General features: G+C 41.2%; 1 protein-coding gene across 2 annotated transcripts in view; it reads right to left on the bottom strand.

Annotated features, from left to right (window-relative positions):
• Positions 1-20,263, bottom strand: part of unc5db (unc-5 netrin receptor Db) — a 141,000-nt gene extending 120,737 nt beyond the window's left edge. For both annotated transcript variants that reach the window (XM_058375278.1, XM_058375279.1), the window contains exon 1: positions 19,990-20,263. In XM_058375278.1, the coding sequence (XP_058231261.1) occupies positions 19,990-20,071 (82 nt within the window). In that variant the 5' untranslated portion in view covers positions 20,072-20,263. The remainder of the gene's footprint in view (positions 1-19,989) is intronic.
• Positions 20,264-20,711: the final 448 nt, after the last annotated feature.

Raw genomic sequence — 20,711 nt, 5'->3', positions numbered from 1 at the left:
ACGATCATGAAAACGGCTGTTTAATTAAAATTAGCTTTTGTGGGTGTAGTAAATAATCCAGGCACACTCAAGCCAAATAAACTATATTTATAAAAAAAAAGAATTCAATGAAAATTCAGCTCAAATGCAGGGCCAGACTTTGTAGTAAAACCACCAAGCACAATCATATCACAGAATGCAGCGGGCTGCTGCACAAAAACGAAGGGTTGGTCAGTGTAACCCACAGAGGACAAATTATAATTAGTATTGTATATGTGTGCGCTCCACCATACAAACTCACGCCAAATCCCTGAATCACAAATGTACAGAGCAGCAATCACAGGCTCAGAGCAGGTTTTCTCCTGCTGCAGTGGAAATAAATGTAATCACTGGCACTTTTGTCCTCCGATGCGCTATCACTCCTCATCACTTCCCCACCGCTCTGCCTCTCTAGTCCGAGATCTGAATCTCATTTCGGCATCTGCTTCACCGCTACTCCTTTCACACTAAGGGCCAATTATGGTACTGAGCTGCTGTGTTAGGAGCAGGGGTGGAAAAAAAAGGAGAAATCTTCATTGGACTTTAGTTGTGTGTGATGCTAGAATAGGAAAAAATAATAATGAGACATTTACTACTTTTATACAAGGCTTCATCTGACATCATGGACAAACAGCTGCTCATTTGTAAATTCTCCCTAATCTGCTGATTTGAGGGATCTGAATTTTGCACCATATAATCCTGAATATGTGGAAGCAGGGGCTGGATACACGATTCCTTTCGATTAAGTTCAACTGTTGCTAGACTATATGGGATACATCAGCACTGTTCCCAAAGGCTAGTCAGGAACTCTAAAAGGTCCTAAACAGGTGTACACAATCACATAACATACCAATGACAACACTGAACATATTCTAGAGTTGCAGTTTTTTCCCTAGACCTGTGTACTAGGTCCAGTCCTTTTGAATACTATTTTCACATCCATTCTGCTGTCCACCAGTTGACCAGCTATACAATATACACTGAACACCTACACATACACACACACACACACACACACCAAATCATCAGGGTATCCATCGAAGTGTGATCTATTTCTGACTTAGTGTTCCTGACGTATGACATTTTCAGCATTATATATGACATTTTAGCTCATTTTGACTTCTTTCATATCTGCACAAACTCAGCACAGCCTGCACACTGACCAGCAGCTCCATCGGGGTTCATTTTTATAACTTCAGAATAATACGACTTGGGTGATGGAACTGCCATCACATCCACAGTGTATTCCAGACTTGAATATTAACTCTCTACTTCATATGCTATACCTCTTCTACAGAACATTCATAAAGCTGCTGCTCGTATGGTTCATTACCTTCTCCAATTCTCTCATCTCACTTCCTTACTCGGGTCCATTCCACTGGCTTCCTTTTCCTGCAGGAATCAATTCAGAGACTCTTCTTCTTGTATTCCAGGTCTCTATACCACATCCCAGTCCAGAACTACACACAAACACCGATACATTTTCTCAACCCCAGTGTATTAACAGTCCTTCTCTGAAATTTCAGTGCTTCAATAAAGTAATCGTGGTTCATCTGTCCTGGTATCTCAGTGATGGTCCTGGTGTTTCCTCAGTGATGGTCCAGTTTTCCGTAGTGGCAGTTCCTCACAGGTCATCCTGGTTCCTCAGTCATGATTCTGATTCCTCAGGGGTGGTCCCGGTTCCTTAGTGTTATTTTTGTTCCTCAGTGGTGGTTCTGGTCCCTCAGTGGTATTTTTGTTTTTCAGTGGTGGTCCTGGCCCCTCAGTGATGTCCCTGGTCCATCAGTGGTGTTTCTGTTCCTCACTGGTGGTTCTGGTCCCTCACTGGTGTCCCTGGTCTCTCAGTGGTGTCCTTTGTCCCTCTGTAGTGTCCCTGGTCCCTCAGTGGTATTTTTTGTCCCTTTGTTGTGTCCATGGTCCCCCAGTGGTATTTTTGTTCTGTAGTGGTGGTCCTGGTCCCTCAGTGGTGTCCCTGGTCCCTAAGTGGTAGTTTTTGTTCTTCAGTGGTGGTCCTGGTCCCTCAGTAGTATCCTTGGTCCCTCAGTGGTATTTTTGTCCCTCAGTGGTATCCCTGGTCCCTCAGTGGTATTTTTGTTCTTCAATGGCTTCCCTGATCCCTCAGTGGTGTCTCTGGTCCCTCAATGCTATTTTTGTTCCTCATTGGTGGTCCTGGTCCCTCAGTGGTGTCCCTCGTCCCTCGGTGCTATCTTTGTTCCTCAGTGGTGTTCCTGATCCTGGGTCATCAGCAGCTATACTGGTACCTCAGTCCTCTGCCATATGTTTTTTTTCTCTCATTAACAGAGATTTAGTTTAATAGTACTCCAAGACTCTAACCTAATTGCACTAGCATGGTAAGTGTCAACGTAATGATGTAAATGTGAAAGTTGTGGGACGCGCTTCCTCCTTAAATCTGGTTTCTCCATCCAGTCCTCAAAAGTCTAAAGCACTATATGACACTCGTTTGTCATATTCTGCCTTGAGTTTTACCGTTTATGTCCTCACTTACACTCTTAGAAAAGGGTTCCTCAGAGGGTCATTGGGTCGTTATCACTTGCTGAAGAGATTGGGACATCTGGAAAAACATCTGCATCAAACCTTTAAGAGTTACTACACTGGAGCAAACTGAAGAAACTTCTACATAGCTACATGGTTGAAATATACATGTTTACAGATTTTCAGAGAATCATTCTGCCTTCAGTCTGCACATTTTATAAGACACTGAATGTTGCTGATCTGTTACTAGACACAATTTATCACACCATCTACCCATACATCAACTTTCAGATGCTGTTATGACTAAATTCTGACAGGCACTAAGAAAAAAAGGGTTTTTTTTGCCTTTAGTTTTTCTGCTGCTACTTGAGTCGATGCATCGACATTAAGAAAAGCATCTCAGCATGCATAAAATATCTAACCTTGATGACTGGTGGATGAGCTACAAGAGCAGAAGAACACATCAGGTTCCACTCTTATCAGCTAAGAAACAGAATCAGAGGATAGACACTGGACAGCTGATTTTTTTTGTTTGTTTGTTTGTTTGTTTTTTATCTTTTTCTGTCCAGTCCAGGTGAGTCTGAGCCTGAGGTTTCTGTTCTTGCCTGAAAGGAGAGGAAACTGATTTGGTCTTTGCTGTTGTAGATCGTCCACCGCAAGCTTTGTGTATTCTCACAGGAGATGCTTTTCTCCTCACCACGGTTGGAGATATATATGGATTATATATATCCATCCTGGCAGCTTGAACCAAGCTGGCCATTTTTTTTCCACACACACAATTCTGTAAAAACTCTAGAGACTGTTGTTTGAAATCCCAAGAGATTTCCCAGGTTTCTGACTCAAATTAAATAAATGAGCAGGTGTTCCTATTAAAGTGGACACTGAGTGTTTATATATATATATATATATATATATATATATATATATATATATATATACACACACACACACGTGTCACAGAATATCTCACCATGTGACAGGTTTTCTCAGGCTGGATCCTTAATTCTGCACATAGTGCTTTAATTTCCCCAGAGACTGACAGCTGAATAAAACTGTCATAATATTCAACATTATCAGTTCATGGAGTTCAGATGCGGCGGAATCACAGAAGTGCAGAAATCTCGCGTCTGTCTTTAAGATCTTGCCGAGCGCCTACGATGTTCATGCTGACATTTATGTTTGGTCAGCGTGTTTCTTCCACGCTCTTTACATCTCCAATAACAGTAGCGGCTTCGGTCTTATCAAAGGCGAGCGGTGATGATGACGAAGGTGGCCTTTAAGAAAGGCCTTTGACTGAAGACAACCCAAGGAAAGTAACATTTATCAAAGCGAGATGCCGGGGCCTGAAGCTGCGGCCACAAAATGTCATTTATCAAATTATTTCCCACGTCGAAAAGGACAGCTGGGATTAATCTGGATTTTTTTTTTCAAAAGTAGTGCGAGATTGTTTAAAGCAAAAAGTCAGGTGAAGTTCAGTTTCCTTGGGTTTTTTTTTTTGATCAAACGTGAAAATTTACACTCTGCTTCATGTTTCACGTTTTCTTTTCCCCGCTGAGTGCGAAAGCACCTTTTCTTGGAGCGCCGGAAAGCCGCACATCGTCAAAATCAACACCGTTCTTCTTCCCACTAACTTCCACTCGGGGGTTTAATTATTCTTCACCGATTCGTAACAGAGATGCGATGAAATGCCAGCAGGATCAAGAGAGAGAGAGAGAGAAAAAATAATGTTACAGCGTCATTTGTATGTTACTGTTATGAGCTAATTAATTTAGATCTCTGGAAATATCCTGTAGGAGTGGCCTGCTGATTACACAGGTGATAACATCCTGTTTTCCTAACCAGGTAATTAGCACTGTGATTTATGGATGTGCATGAAATGATCACATCATATGCATTTATCATCATTTTCTGGTAAACGTTTCAAAATTGTTTGCACTTATTACCGACGTGCATGGACAATTTTGATGACATCAATTCTGCACTTCGGTGTCTCGTTGGATTTTTCGTCCAATCAAACGTTCCCTAGAATCTGGGGTGGGTCCACTTGATATGTCCTGCCCCAACTTCCTGTTTCACTTTAAATATTACTGACATTAGGCTAGCAACAATCAATCTTCCTAATAAACCCTAAGAATTATTTTTTTTTTGTTTGAATGCATTTTAATTTTGTTTAATTTAGTTTAGGAAGTTTAGGAATTTGTAATTAATCTTGTCCTCATAGAGAAAAATACAGTGTATATGACAAGTGCATATGAATGTACACTACCAGTCAAAGGTTTGGACACACCTTCTAATTCCATGGTCTTTCCTGATGTGTATTTCTTTCTACATTGTAAAACAATGCTGAAGGCGGCCGAAATCTACAATAATGTCCTTTGAACAGTTGATATTGAGGTATGTCTGCTACTGATGCTCTGTAAAGCCTTCATAACGGCTCTAATCTGAGGTGCTGTTGGTGACTAAGAATTGGTGATTTCTGAGGCTGGTCACTCTAAATGAACTTCTCCTCTGCAGCAGAGGTCAGTTTTGGTCTTGCTTTACTGGGATGGTCTTCATATGAGCCAGTTTCATCATGGTGCTTGATGGGTTTTGCAAATGCACTCGACAATACTGTTCTTGCAAGAACTATTCCAGAACACCTGACCTTCGTGTCTTAAAATAACAACTGACTGTTTTTTTTTTTGTTGTTATTACATATGGATTACTGAAGTCCATGTGTGTTATTTCATAGTTTTGAAATCTCCAGTATTGTTCTAGAATGTAGAAAATAAATCCCTAAACAAAAAACATTGAATTAGAAGGTGTGTCCAAACTTTTGACTGGTAGTGTGTGTAAGCTCATATTTTATTCCAAAAGTCCCAAAATATGGACGTTTTCTCGTCGTTGGTGTTTCATCAGTGTGATCATCAAACTGTGTGAAATGAGCAAAACAACCAACACATCAACACTGATCAAAAAAATGTTCTAGTCCAAAAGGAAAAAAAAAAAATCCTCTAAGGTTCTGTGGATGTATTACGGTTCTCTCGATCTCTGTATTCAACATGAAGCTTTGTTCAATAAGATAAGACTGGACTCAAACACTGTATTTTGATCACTGAAGACATTCCGATGATGCTCAAGAAGTGGATTTGTAAACAAACAGCTAGCAAGTAACCACAAAAAACAAAAAAAAAGTTTGAATATAAATGTCTATTTGTGGATATTAAATAAAAGTTTTTATGTAACACTGATAACGAAGGATAATAATATTTGTCATTAAACTCTAACTTTATTCGCAATTATTTTTAGCTTTTCATCAATTTTAAGAATTCAGTTAAAAAAGGAGATTAAATCAGAATTTGTAACTGAAAAAAAAAAAATCTTAATAAAATGTTATTATTGCAAATATTAAATATTAATAACATTCAAATATTAATTTAAAAAAACTGTTTTGTGACAGTTTATTATTTATTTATTTATTTATTTATTTTTATGTATGGTTATGTCTTGAATGTTCAGGTGACTGAAAAAATTCAGATCTGAGATCTTAAACAAGTGGGTTTGCCTTCATGTGTCGAAATATCACTAATAATGAACTGAGATGGTTCAAATTGAGCGTGTGTGTGTTTGTGTGAGTGTGTGTGTGTGTTTGTGTGAGTGTGTGTGTGTGTGTGTTTGTGTGTGTGTGTCATTTTCTTCACTGCTCTTAGCATGCACATTAACAGAATTAAAAGCAGACTGTGAGACAATTAATATTCTGTTTGATTTACAGGGGATCAATTAGCACACCTTCCACTGACAGGCTTAACAGCGCACAGTTCTTCAATTCAGAGAGGGAGGGAGGGAGGGAGGGGGAGATAGATATACTGTATATATATAGAGAGAGAGAGAGATAGAGATACAGAGAGGGAGGGGGAGTATAGGGAGAGAGAGAGAGAGAGAGAGAGAGATTCACTATGCAGAGCGGAGCTCAGTAAGTGATCTTAGATTAGCGCAGTGTTAAGCACGCCGTGGACGCAATTAGTTTTGGGCCGGTGTTCGTCAAGGTGCGAGCATTAATTTAACGCCTCCCTGAGATGGCACAAAGCCGAAAATAATGGCAAATTAACGCGGATCCCCACCAGGATGCATCTGATTGCGAGCGGTGTGCATGCCATCCATCTTAAACCCTGTCCCTGTTGCTACCTGATTTGTTTGTGAATTACATGATGGCGGTCAAGCGGCTGCCGATGGTCACCTGAGAAGGACAAAAAAAGTCAGTTCTGAACTTGTGGAATCTGGAGAAATTGGTTGAGCAATATTTATTCATGAGGTCACACCAAGGGGAAAGACGAAGCTCAGGCAATAAGCCTCGAAGCCTATTTCAGCCAGCTAGACGCCCGAGTCAAAATAAGCTGGCGGGCCGCCATATTTATTACATTTAAATCGTCCTGCTGGTGTTTGAGAGTCAGAGATACACGCAGTGGGACTTAATCATGCAACCAGCCGAGCATCATTCCTCACCATGGGAACCGGGAATCTGAGCGTGTCCATGTGTATCGCTTCTGACCTACATCCTGTAATAAGTGCAGAAGAAGAAAAAAAAAAGGACAGACGAGTAATGTGACTCATCAGCCAAGTCAAACATCTCATCTGACACTGATGAAATCACAAGCAGTGTGCTTTTTATTGCCTGAAACGTCGCCACAAACAAAATCAAACATGAAGAGCAAAATGAATCACACCGGAGCCGAATTTAGGGGAAAAAAAGAAAAAGAAATAAAAAGGAAAAATGAAAATGAAAATGCTGTATTCACCTTCTCAACAGTAGTGAAAGATTTGTTCTCTTTTTCTGGCCAGTACACACAAAAAAAATATCATATCATGATTAAACGTTTCTAAAATACTATAATACAGTAACTTTTAACTGATAAACTGCTTGTAGGAAGAGATGGATTCAAATGAAGAGCTTTTTTCTGGAAAAAAAAATACAATTTCAATATAATAACAACAAATCAGCTTCTTCTATTCTGTAAATCTGTAATAACTCTTAAAAAAATAAAACATTTCACAAAAATTTTCTCCAGTTGATAAAACTGACCACAGTGTTGGAACAGACGACTAAAATCTGTCACGTCTCTCCATTCGTACCACGCTGACCCTGTGCGTGACCTTCCTGTGCCGCAGACGCTTTAAAGCGGCTTTAACCGTGCTTGCGATCAATCTTCAGCCTCCATCACCGCAAAACAAGGCCTTAGATTAATGTTCCCTTTTAATATTTAATAGCTGGACTACGGTTTATATTTCTGCATGGCTGCTCTGGATGACGCGCTTGCTTGAGATGGCGTAAATATTTCAGAGAGGCGCGGGTGGTAATTACGCCGAGCCCAAGAACCTAACGCGTGATCGATGTGCTTCCATTAATTATGCTTTATTCAAAATTCATACATCAAGATATTTACACAAACAAACCAGCGTGTTGAGCGACCACGTCCATGTTATTGATCGGGTAATAAAGCGCTACAGCAATTAGTAGTGGTGTTTAGCCGGGAGTCGAGGCACTGGACTGAGGAGCGTCTTGTTGGATTTGTTTTGGATGATGTGAAGCAGGTTTACCCCTGAAGACTGTACAATGCCCTCTGCCTGCTGCCCCTGAATTTAAAGGGAGCTGTTTATATTGATCCGTGGTTTATTAAATTACGCATGTAGGAAGGGAACCATAGATAGATAGATAGATAGATAGATAGATAGATAGATAGATAGATAGATAGATAGATGGCGTGTCTTTGAGTGCAGCCTTCCCGTTTGCATGCTGTTAAATCACTGCAGCGGTGCATGAAGGACACGCGTGCAGCCGCTTTCAGCTCCGCTGAGCCTCTAGGACCTGATGGTGACGTTGAAGTGCTTTCAGCTTGTTCTGACGCGATGCCCAGGGTCGAGTCTTTTCATCTGTTGTTGAGACTGATGTGCTTTAAAACGCATCCTGTTTACAATATCTAATCCCAGACATGAAAAAAGGTTAAAGGAGAAGTGAAAGCTTCATCCCTTATTTGTGATTAAACAAGGTAATTAAATCACAGTGCTGTTGACTCTGGTTGGTCAGAACATTCACATGCATTTGGCAGACGCCTGTATCCAGAGCGATGTACAAAAGTGCTTTGAAGTCTGTATTAATGAATACATTAACACTGGTTCACTAGGTCACAGACTTAAGATAGCATCAGCCTAAAACTCTGTTGAGAGGAGATATAGCACAATTTTTTTTTTAAATACAGAGAAAATAAGCGCTATTAAATGCTTCAGGAAGAGGTAGGTCTTCACCCATCGTTTGAAAATATCTAGGTGTTGATATATTTTCCTTGACAATAACATGACAATGCACATGCACAAATCAGATCAGATCAGATAAACAAACACCTTGCTTAATTACTTGCTTAATTACTTCCTGCTTCTTTGGGGTCGTCCTACAACTCCTGCAGAGTGACCGCGTCTTTCTTCATTCTTTATTCTTAGTCTTAGATGTAAGGAGATGGGTTTTTTTGAAGGAGCCTCCAGTGTCCGTGCTTTGGATTTCTCCAGTGTCAGATTTTGCTATCTTGAAGCAAATGAGAGGAATATAAGACACCCTGTTTTGTGTCCAAATAGTGCATAAAATCTTCTATATTTTCATTTCAAACCAACCATTAGCACTCTTCCAGTAATTCTCTAAATTCTAACTCCAGCTTCAAAAGATGAGAAATTAGCGTTTGCAGTGATGTAGGTGGAGGTTAAACCAACAAAGAGGGGCGTGATGCTGGTGAGAGGCGGCTCTGCCTACTAGAAAACCGCTCTCGTGGCACTTTGGCCTCGCTACAAAGCGAAAAGGCCGGCGAAGATCGAAACTTGGAATGAGCACAAACGGAAAAGGCCCGAGGCCACGCAGAAACAGTACAAAAAAAAGGCGGTGGGTTCTCTTTTTTTTCCTGCGGAAGATAGAAGGCACGCAAAAGAGATGAGCTGGAGGAGATACGGAGTGGTCAAGGCCACAACTCGAGGGATCAGTAAAAAGAACAGAGAACAAAAACTGCAGGGGGGGGGGGGGGGAGTGCACAAATCAATGAACAGCATCGTGATCAAAGTTTGCACACACCTCCTTCCACTTCCACACACACACACACACACACACACACACTCAACAGCTCTGTTATCATCACACCTACACGATCCCAGCGGAGAAGCGCACAGTAAAACCGCTTCTCAGTGAACGTGTGAGTAAACAGAGACAGGTGGAGAAAACCATCAAAACGATCCGGGATGGATTATGTGATTATGAGTGGATTAGGCGAGCACGCCGGATGGATTAGGTGAACTTTGCTAGTTAACGACTCACTCTTTCTCTGGAGTGTGGAACGTCACGCAGGGCTGTTTATTCAGCGTCAAACGTCAGACGAATCTGGCAGAGCTAAACCGGAAAAACGTTCCATTTTTCATGATTCAATTATGTTTAATGCAATGACGATCTTTGCTGTCCAGTTCTGATTCAGTGAATCATTTGCATCTGATTCGATTCATTTTTTATTTTATTGTAACACAATTGAATTCTGAATCAGTGAGTCTTTTTTATCCACAGTAGCCTACAGTATGATTCTACATTAGAAACAAACAAATTACTCTAAACGACTCACTCTTACTTTGGCATGTATTCTGTTATGTTTGATGCTAGGACAATATTCACTGTCCAGCTTTGAATCATTGAATCATTTGCATTTGATTCTTTTTTTTTTTAACAGTTCCATGATTCAATTCTTTTTTTCATGTTTTTATTTCAGTATCCTACAGCATGATGATTTTTTTTCCCCACTTGCTACATTTAAAGCATTAATATCATACATACAAACAAAATCAAACAGGGCTAGGTGATACGAATCAATGAATCAGAATACAAAGCTGAGCCAATATCCACTGACCACCGCAGTGTGCTACTTTTCAGGAACCTAAACTCTCTTCACAGATCGATAATGCACGTATAAAGTGATATAATCTGGGCCATGGTGTACTTAAACCCACACACACACACACACACACACACACACACTATCTATCTATAAAAACACAATGAAGACAATTACAGCAGCAAAAAGATTTAGAAAAAGAATTAGTGATGGATAAAAGTGTGCATTTTTTAAATTTGCTTCACATCTAAGCTTGTAAAACGCTACAAAAAACAAAAATGCAACCTGGGGAAGGTTCTTGTGCAGTGAAACGATAATTAACCCCCCGATGGAGACAATAGGCACGAGGGACAAGATCACAGAAATGTCAAGGTTACTGTGTAAAAGCATGAGCGCGACACTTTTATTTGACCTGCTTCACTCTATATTTAACCGGCGTGACTGGTGACTCCCACACACATGGCACGTTCCATTAAGAGGAGGTTTTCAGGCTGAGTGATGGGGAGAGTCGTGTGGTTTTGACTCGGTAAAAGCCGGAGCTGCTGGGGATTGGCGTTGTATTTTTAGCTTTAATTCAATTATCTTTCAGTGTGTGTGTGTGTGTGTGTGTGTGTGTGTGTGTAGCTAATCAAGCAGCTGCCTGATCTTTTTTGTCCCGCCTCACCAATCCCAAAGATTTTTCAAACTATACTCTGTTGCTGCTAATTTTTCGAATAAATAGTTTGTGTAATTAATGGACAGCCTGCAGCTGATTCCCAAGAAATAATTACACTTATTATGGCGCATGTAAATAAACTCTGTTTATAAATGCTGAGGGCGTCGCAGACGCATATGGAACTTTTAATGCCCGATATAAAAGACTGTAATTGTGTTATTTTTTACAAAGTTCATGATGACAAATTAGTCATAAGTGTTAGTTTAAATAACTATTAACAATATGATTTGATTTGAATTTAAATACAGAATTTTCGGGTTAATTAAACTGATGTCATTTGGTGCATCTCAAGCTGTTAACTGGATGTTAATTGTTCATGCTATGGATGTTTAAGTGCTTACTAACTGTATGGCATCACCCGGAATATGACTTTAAGGTGCAGTAATCATCTTGAAATTGAATCTGTTTGCCTTTCAATCTATATTTTGCTCCATTTGTCAAAAAGCACCATGTTTCTGACTTGGGGTCAGTGGCGTCGATGGATGTGTAGAGTGGCTTCATAAATGGATTAAAAACAAAGGCAAACACACCGGACTATTTTTCTTCATTTTCTTTTCTTTTTTTTTTTTTTTTGCTGCAGAAGTAGAGTAAAAAACCTTTAGCTGTAGTTAATTAAGCAAAGGTGCAGCTCCAGTGGTCTTCAGACCAGAGCGACATAAACATATGAAATGTCCTAATTACGACTTTTCAAACTTCCCAGGAGGATTTGTGCAGCTTTCAGGGATAAAATATATCACAAGAGCATTATTACTTTCTACAGAAACATTAAAGTGAAATAATAATTTTAAAAAAAGTTTAATTTGCTTTTTTTTTTTTAATACATTTTTTTAATCATCATTGTAAACTGATTTTTTTTTTTTTTCTTAATCAGGAATTTAAATGAGTAAAAAAATAAAACATGCCATGCAGGAGAAAAACAAAAAGGTAGAAATAGAAACACTTTGAAATGATGAAATTTTAGGATGCATTTCGTCATGAAAGGGTCAAAGAGGGGAAAATGAATAGATTTAATATCTTTTAGGAACTTTGAAATGAAATTCTTTGATGTATATAAAGCTCCAGAGGAATGAGGGAGTGTTGAATAAAATGAGGCAACACAAGCACTGGTGAAATAAAAGAATGAACCAAAAAGTAAGAAAAATCTCAGCGTGTGTGTGTTTTCAGCACTGCGTGTTACCTGCACACACACACACACACACACACACACCGTCACGGTTTCTCCGTGTTTCTCTCTCAGCACTTCTGAGCACAGCTTAGCCTCCGTATGTCAGAGAGAGAGAGAGAGAGAGAGAGAGAGACAGAGACAGAGATCGAGCAGGTGATAGCTTACCGCCTGTTCGCACCTACACTGAAACTCTGGTGTTTTTATTTCCTCAGCATTTGGTTTAATACCTATAAAATGCAGGGGCACAGCGTAGGAGCAAGTGATGATGCCAAATTAGGCAAAACGTCTGCCGTCTATGTCGGCTTTAGAGAAGAGCTGGACGCTGGCTCCGAGGCATCCGAATTAACTAATACATCGATGTGGATGAGTAAGTAGCAATAAATAAATTGCTAGCACCAGTAAGAGAAACACTCACTACAAGTTCAGGAAGGCAGTAAAGAAGAATGAAGTGATGCTGCTTCTCAGTCTGTTTATTCTTGTTTACTTAGTTTTTAAGCTTTAACTGAACAATAATGCTTTCCTGAAAACGTCACACAAATTGAAACGTATTCCCCCGAACAAGCGGACAAGATCTCCATGGTCTAATTTAACCTAAAGAAGTACTTCAAGTGGAAAAAAGTTCTGTGGCAGTTTAAAACCAAACGGCAAATAAGAAGTTCTCGGCTTTGCGGCTTCGAAGACGTTACGGCACAAACTTCGGGTGGCGTCACAAGCTCGGGGAAAAAAAAATCTCATAAAGGTCCGAACAAACTCATACATCAAGGCGAACGAGGGAAAGAAACCCTCGGGCCGTTTCTCGTTGGCTTTTATGACGTGTGTGTAAACGGAGTTGGAGGAGGACGGCGGGGTTTTTCTGCAGAGCTGTAAATAACGCTGAGGGTCGGACGAGGGCCCGCTTTGAGAGCCGATAAACAAGGCTGATAAAAAGCTCATCTGCTGAGCGCCATCTGCAAAAAGAAAAAAAAAAAAGCTAGTAGATACACTACTCGTGTGAGTAACCAGCCGGCTGTGACTTACAATCTCCAGTTTTTCAGCAAGCAAAAGGAACCACCGCTGAGCTGGATTTAGGTTTACTTTTGTAAACACTCCATATTTTTACCTCCTACTTCCTGCTCTTGTTCTTTGTCCTCCAAGGGCTTATGTTTGTTTGGATTCAGTCTCTGCTCTTTTCATATCACTGGCTTTAGCCATTAATTATTTGTCGCATTATGAAGTCTTACTGCACATTTTTGCATTGATCATTCTTGTTGCCTATTGTTCCAGTTCCATATTGTTCCCTACAAGTTGCCTAAATGACCTGCACTACATACTAGAACTCTGATTGTTGTCCTTGTCCTAAAAACTCTCTCTCTCCAGTGTCCTGCCTCGCCTTATTACATACTACGCTCTCTCTTTCAGCTCATAATGTAATAAATACTAGCAACGTAATAGGTTTTAAGGAAAAGGAACACTTATGGGGCGTCTCGGGTATGGCAGTGGTGTGTTCTGAAACCGAGACTGATGAAGGATAAACAGTAATCAACACACTGAGATTTGGGATGTGTGTGAAACACGAATCCTCGGTGCCTGTCTCCGTCTCAGGCAGTGCGTTGAAGTAACGGAATTGTTTGAGACACGCCCTGAGGGGTGCAATGTGTCACGCCGTTGCCAAGATACCAACGTATGCTAATGGCAGCTAATCCCCAAAGTCCTTTAGGCGAGATGGAATAACGCAGTGCTGGGGAGAAGCGAATGAATGTTTTGTGAGCGCACCAGTTATTTCTCATCAGAATCTTGAGTCCAAAAAAAAACCCCCAAAACAATTGCTTGGGTTTTAGAGACATAGAGACAGGCTGCTGACACACTGGATTATGGGATATGTAGCTATCAGGCGAAGGGCCACACATTTCTGCATATTTTAGAAACTCAGACACTTTAGGAAATTAAGGGGGGGGCATTTACTTATTTCACACGCATGGTTTGTAATCATTTATGGTTTTTGTAATCATCAGTTTGCCTTTCTCCCGTGAGGAAACACTTCTGCGCTGGAGGGTGCAGTCTCTTCCAGGATGACTCCGCCCACATGTGATGTAAATAATCGCCCAGTTTCACGTTTTAGAGAGACGTCACTGTGTACAGCTGCAGAGGCTTTCAGTAGTTTCTTTAGTTTCAGTTCTTTACCGTCACGTGTCCTGAAAGAAGACGGAATTGTTTTGATCGTATCAAGTCACCTTAATATAGAAAACTTCACCAAGGACAACAATGGAATGAAACTCGCCCATTTCCCTGCCAGCTCTAATAAGCCGAGTTGCTTTCCAACAAGACTGCGGTAAATCAACATCGTGTGAGAAGTGAAGGTCAGAGCTCTCCAACCCAGATCCCCTCTCATCCACCCCCACCCCGCTTCTCTCCATCTGTCTGTCTCTCCATCTCTTTGTCTCCCTATTTTTCTCTCTCTCTATCTATCTGTGTCTGTCTGTCTCCCCCTCTCTCTCTGTCTAGCTGCCCCCATGTCTGTCTGTCTCCCCCTCTCTCTGTGTCTGTCTGCCCCCCGTGTCTGTCTGTCTCCCCCTCTCTCTGTGTTGTCTGTCTCACTCTTTCTTTGCCTACCTGTTTGTCTCTCTCTTTCTGCCTGTCTCACTCTCTCTCTCTCTTTATCTCTTTCGCTCAGACCCCTCTCTCATCCACCCCCCACCCTGCTTCTCTCTCTGTCTCTGTCTCTCACTCTCTTTGTCTCCCTCTTCTCTGTCTCTCTCCTAATCTCTGTCTGTCTCTTTCTCTCTCTCTCTCTGTTCATCTCCCCCTCTCTCTGTGCCCGTCTGCCTCTTGCTGTCTGTCTCCCTATTTCTCAGTGTCGACCTGTCTCTCTCTCACTCTCTCTCTGCCTGCCTGCCTCTCTCTCTCTCTGCCTGCCTCTCTGTCTCTTGCTGTCTGTCTCACTTGCTATAGTAGATGAGACAGACAGGTTTGCTTACATTTCTGCTGAACATTTCAATCTAAAATATGCTGTTAGTCTAGAAACACTGCACATCGGTTTTACTACCTAAAATAAAGACTGAGGTCCTCTACAGATACTAGACAGACAGACAGACAGACAGACAGACAGACAGACAGACAGACAGATAGATAGATAGATAGATAGATAGATAGATAGATAGATAGATAGATAGATAGATAGATAGATAGATAGATAGTCAGTGCTAGACAAATAGACAGACAGACAGATTAGCTTACATGATAATTACGGAGGTAAACTGCAGTTATTCTTAATACAGATAATCCCTTGCATAGCACACTTTGCTCACCCTTTTGGTCACACACACACACAAACACACACACACATACACACACACACACACAACACACACACACACACAGCGAGTCCTCTACTGTGTGCTGTTCCTCATATTTTCGTTATTGATTTTCACCCTCTATTAGATTTTTATCTCTTGCGCTGGCTTGTAATCATCTTCAATAGTCTTGGGAAGGGCAGGGGAAAGACTGAGAGTGACTGCAGAGAGAGAGAGAGAGAGAGAGAGAGAGAGAGAGAGAGAGAGAGAGAGAATGGAGATGACAGCAGCCGAACTGACGCTGTCTGTCACGGCTCCATCAAACTGCTGTGTCTCTGCTGCATCCACTGGAGACTTTGCGCGTCCTAGCTTCAGACTTCTGACACGTTCAGAATAAATTGGCGTAAATAAACACCAGTCTCATGGTAGAGCTGTTAATATTGTACATACAGTAATTCTCCACTTACACCTTTTGGAAATGTGCACCTGTCTTAAGGTCATTCTAGACCAAATCTTCCCTTTATGGCATTTGACACAACTTATATTCATCTTATTTTTTATACATTTGAAGATTAAGGGCATTGCTCAGGGGTGCAGTAGTGGCAGCTTGGTGGAATTCAAACTCACAACCTTGTGATCAGTAGTCCAACACCTTAATCACTGAGCTACCACTTCCCTGAGCCTGAAGCTCCTCCAATTCCTCATAGTGGCTTCTCACTTCAACGTCTCAGGAAAATAAAACAACAACAAAAAAAAAAAAAAATCAAGGAGAGATATTGTGACATCTGGAATACAGTAGAATCCACACAGCTAACAAAAGCGCATGATCTAGAGCTGCGCTGAAGCAGAGACAAGAGTCGAACACTAACGCTCACAATTAACCAAAAGCAAACCTAGTTTTCACCTCAACATCCAGGCTGCGGTTCCTGCCTTCATCATCACAGCAACCAATTAGGGCTAAGCTTCCCATCCCAACAGCCAACAACTGGAGTTTTATATTCATTTCCAGCTCAGTTTCTAGAAGGAGTTTTTCATTTTTTTATTATTATTTTGTTATTTCCTGGGATCGAGTTTCCAGTGAGATCAGAGAATTTAGCTGAATATCTGAGTCAGTATTAGAAAGTAATCTTTAAAAAGAAGAAGAAGAGCAAATTCCATGCCAGTGTAACACAATACACACATGGACACACAATCCTAAAAGGCAGCTACAGATTTGACTTTAATCTGAAGGTCATGAGGTCAGATCCTTGGAAGTCAACGGCTCGGCTGAAATTGTTTTGGATATAAAAACAGGCCGACGTGACACACTAGGGAACTGAACGTGAATAAAAAGCCACAGAGAGACGGGTTTCGAGATGGATTATCTCTCATAGCTTTGATTAATGAAACGCTTCATCACTTCTAGAGCAACAATAGGACCAGAGATGCTAATCTGATGCAGATGGTCTGGTGAAAACGTTAGCCTGAACAGAGCAGGACCGAGCGTGGGCGTTCTAAACGAATTGGGGTCACTCACAGGAGCAGGCCGCACCGTTTTTAGAGTAGATATGACTAATCAGCTGGGTTGTGACACCGATATGCTGCGACATCATTTACTTGCTGCGCGCTGATAAGGCCACGGGTAGGTCAGAAGCCCGTGTCCGGATTTATCCGGCTGTTTTTTTCGTGCCACAGCTCTGCAGTAACCAGAGGCGACATTGTCACTCGTAAATTACTCCGTCTAAATGACACTGCTTCATGGTGAGATCAGCCCTCCAAGAACCAAGGCGGCGGTGGAGCTTTTTTATTAGCTGTGCCGCTACTGTATTTCATCTGCCGATGTTCGCTCGTTTGGTTTCATTTAAATGTAAATGCGAACACACACACACACACACACACCGGGCGCAGGTGATGGATTCGGGAGCGGGCGTGGAGACGACTTGCCTCGACCTTCACCCTGCAGGCTGCGCACTTTTTTGCTGTCCTTTTCCAGCCTTGGATGAAACATAAACGTTCGCTCAGATCATGATAAGACAACGTCCTTGAGGGTTTTGTCTTTGTCCTAAGCCACACACACTTGGATATGGATGGCTGATTAATATTAAAGGGTGACGAATCCAAAAAAAGCCCTTCATGTGTGAAAATGACCTCACAGATTATAATTTTTTAATCACATTCCTCACACACTAGTCTACCCTGCTGAGTGTGTAGATGGAAACTTCCGGAAGCTGTGGCGGGACGACAGCTAAAACTTATGAGGAGGAATAGGAAGACGGAATTAACACCGGACGTGAGGAATTAACTCTAACATGGTGGCACTGCCTCCTGCGTTCGGCGTTAAATCATCGCTACTGGAGATTGTTAATTCCGGGGAAGAGAAGTCAGCCCTATACATGCTAATCTACAACACTAACGTTAAATCATCACAGTGGGGTTTAGTTCACGCTGCTACACTTACTGCTCGCGCAAGCAGGAAAAGTGAAGAGCGTCGTTTAACACTCGAGTGCAGACATCTTCGAGGTTAAAGGTCACGGTGATTAAAACGTGTTGCTTACAAACGTCTGGATAAGCAGCTAGCGTCACTGAGCAGTGACAGAACTTCCCTTTTACTTTGGAAACATTAATGTCTAGAAACAAAACACATCAATGGGTTTCATCTATCAATATTTAACTTTTGTTTCTTGACCTTTTTTTTTTAACTTAACTAATCAGCCCAAGGGGGAAAATTAATTTATTTATTTATTTACAGTTCTTGCATGTGATTGGCTGCTGAGTCAGCTACAGAAGGCAGGGCATTTTTTTTTACTAATTTCTTCTCGTTAGTGCAGATGAAAAAAAAAAGACTCAGTAACATTGAGTAAAGAGTCAAAATTGTTACTACATGAAACTTGGACCCAGGAGTTTGATGACAAACTGCTAAAAAGTATTTTTTTGAGACAGTTTTCAAGCAAGAACAGCATATCTAAGAAGAAACTACTATAAGCACAAACAAATAGTCCAAACTGCACCAGTACTCTTGGCAGAACAGTCAGTCCTCACTGCTTATGTTTCCTTAACCAATTCCTCCATCTTTCTTCACAAAATACAAAATAGTGCAAGAAAAAAAACACCACAGCCAGTTGATCAGGCCCCATTCTTTCACGTGAGCTCCGAGAGCTCTTGTTTCTTTTCAGGAGAAAGCAGGATTTCTCAGATATCTCCTGGTGTAAGGTGAGACAGCAATTCTTAGACACTTGGAATACAATATTTGACGGTAAGATTGGTTAAGAAATTGTTTTGGAAATTAGCCACTGCAACAGAAAAATCCGTAGCACCTCCAGGAACTACAACGGGAAAGATTTAAAGTGAGCACTTCTCTGATTGGAGATGACCTTCCGTGTCTCCGGCAACAAAACGCAAGCAACGAGGTGACCAATCATCAGATCAGAAATGTTTTGGATTGTGATTATGTTCAATTTAAGCATAGCTAATATCAGCCTTAATTTTGTAAAACCATAATACAAACTCATTCACAAAGTCATTCCAGGAGAAAAATATTCAGAAGTTGATGATAATTATAACCCCACCCACCCCCCTTCTTTTTTTTTTGAACAGTTACACCCTATCCATCAATGGCGATGGATTTCTTTTCCATCTACTGATATAATTCCTTCGTCATGCCTCGTGAGATGACAAGCTATGAACTTTCCCATGTCTTGTGAACGAGTGGGACGTCTTCAACCCAACGCCAAGAGTTTAATTCCATACTGTAGGTGGGAGTAATCCATTCCTCCAATAAAACACTGCAGGCGAGCTCGTTTACACACACGAACACTGTAGGTGTTCATTCAAGACTGTAAAAGCTTTTGTTTTGTAGCCTCCCCCTGAGTATTGTATGCACACTGTATGGGTGTGTGATGCATTGCATGAAGGTGGTGATGGATCTGGAAGGCACTGTGTGAACTTGGATTCGATCCGTATGCAGGACTTTACTCTCGATCTGAGAGGTGATCTGTGAGGAGGCACTGCAGTGGCTCGGGCACCACCACAAAAAGAGGAACTATCACTGGATCAGTGTAATATAATAATGCTCATTCCTCATGCATAACGATGATGAGGCTGGTGCACGCGCGCCTGTTGCGTCCAACTGTGCGCGAGACATACTGTATTACATGTAATAAACCATCTAGATCACTCTTGTTTATTAACCATCTGTGTTTACACAGCTGTATAGACATTTCCATATTGTGTTAGCGGTTCATTCATTTATATTACAGAAGTATAAACATCCGTAATCAGCCCGCGCGGGCCAACAATCACGTCCTGGTGCGCTCTAAATAAAAGACTCAGGAATGCCCCTGACTCAAGAACTATTGTGTGTTGTGAATCCAGGAAATTAATTCTACACAGTTTTTAAACAATATGTTTGTACATGTTTTCTCTTTAAAAGTAAATAAATAAAATCTAGTTCATTCCTCTTACCTCGGCCGCACGCGCACTTCGCGCACAGGAGGAGAAGCCAGGCGACGTCCCAACAGCGTCCGCTGATACTCAGAGCTCGCATCTCTGTCGTCTTTTCCTCCTCAAATTCGCAACATTTCCCTTCTTTCTACACCTTCAGTGGCGTCAGTGAAGTGTTTTCCCAAATGTAAAGCGAAGAAGGAGGGATGGGATTTAAAAAAAAAAAAAAAAAAGATAAGTTCACATACTGAAGCCGAAGCTATCCAACTGTCATCATCACTCCGCTCCCAGTTGCGAGTGCTGAACTCCAGCTCGCGAGCTGCCTCTTCGCACTTTCAAGCTTCACACGTGGGACAAGCATCCAATAGCAAGTTGACGTGAGTGGTACTGAGCGATACGTCTTAGCCAATAGCGCGCCGGGGTGGGCGGGGCAAAGTAAGTGAGCAGCAGCATCAGCATCAGAAGCAGTTGTTTCGGTGTCTCGCGCGCAAAGGAAGCCGTCAATTCTGCTGCTAGCTAGCAACCAGAGAAACCAAATGAAGTGAAATTAATTCACCTCAGCGAAACGACTATATGTACAATACTCACTTTAACTTGTCTTTCTTTTTTTTTGAAAATATTAGAAATATGGTTTTCCTGAGGTGGAAAGTAATTCAACTTCCTTGTAGTGGTATGGACTTCAGTATGACAATATGTAGGGAGAAATAGGATCAGAAAAAGTAGATTTAATTCACTTCCAAGAA

Source organism: Hemibagrus wyckioides, linkage group LG22 (assembly GCF_019097595.1).
Source record: "Hemibagrus wyckioides isolate EC202008001 linkage group LG22, SWU_Hwy_1.0, whole genome shotgun sequence".
NCBI classification, from domain to species: domain Eukaryota; kingdom Metazoa; phylum Chordata; class Actinopteri; order Siluriformes; family Bagridae; genus Hemibagrus; species Hemibagrus wyckioides.
Note: the sequence above shows the minus strand (reverse complement) of the source record. Positions and strands in the feature narration are given on the sequence as shown.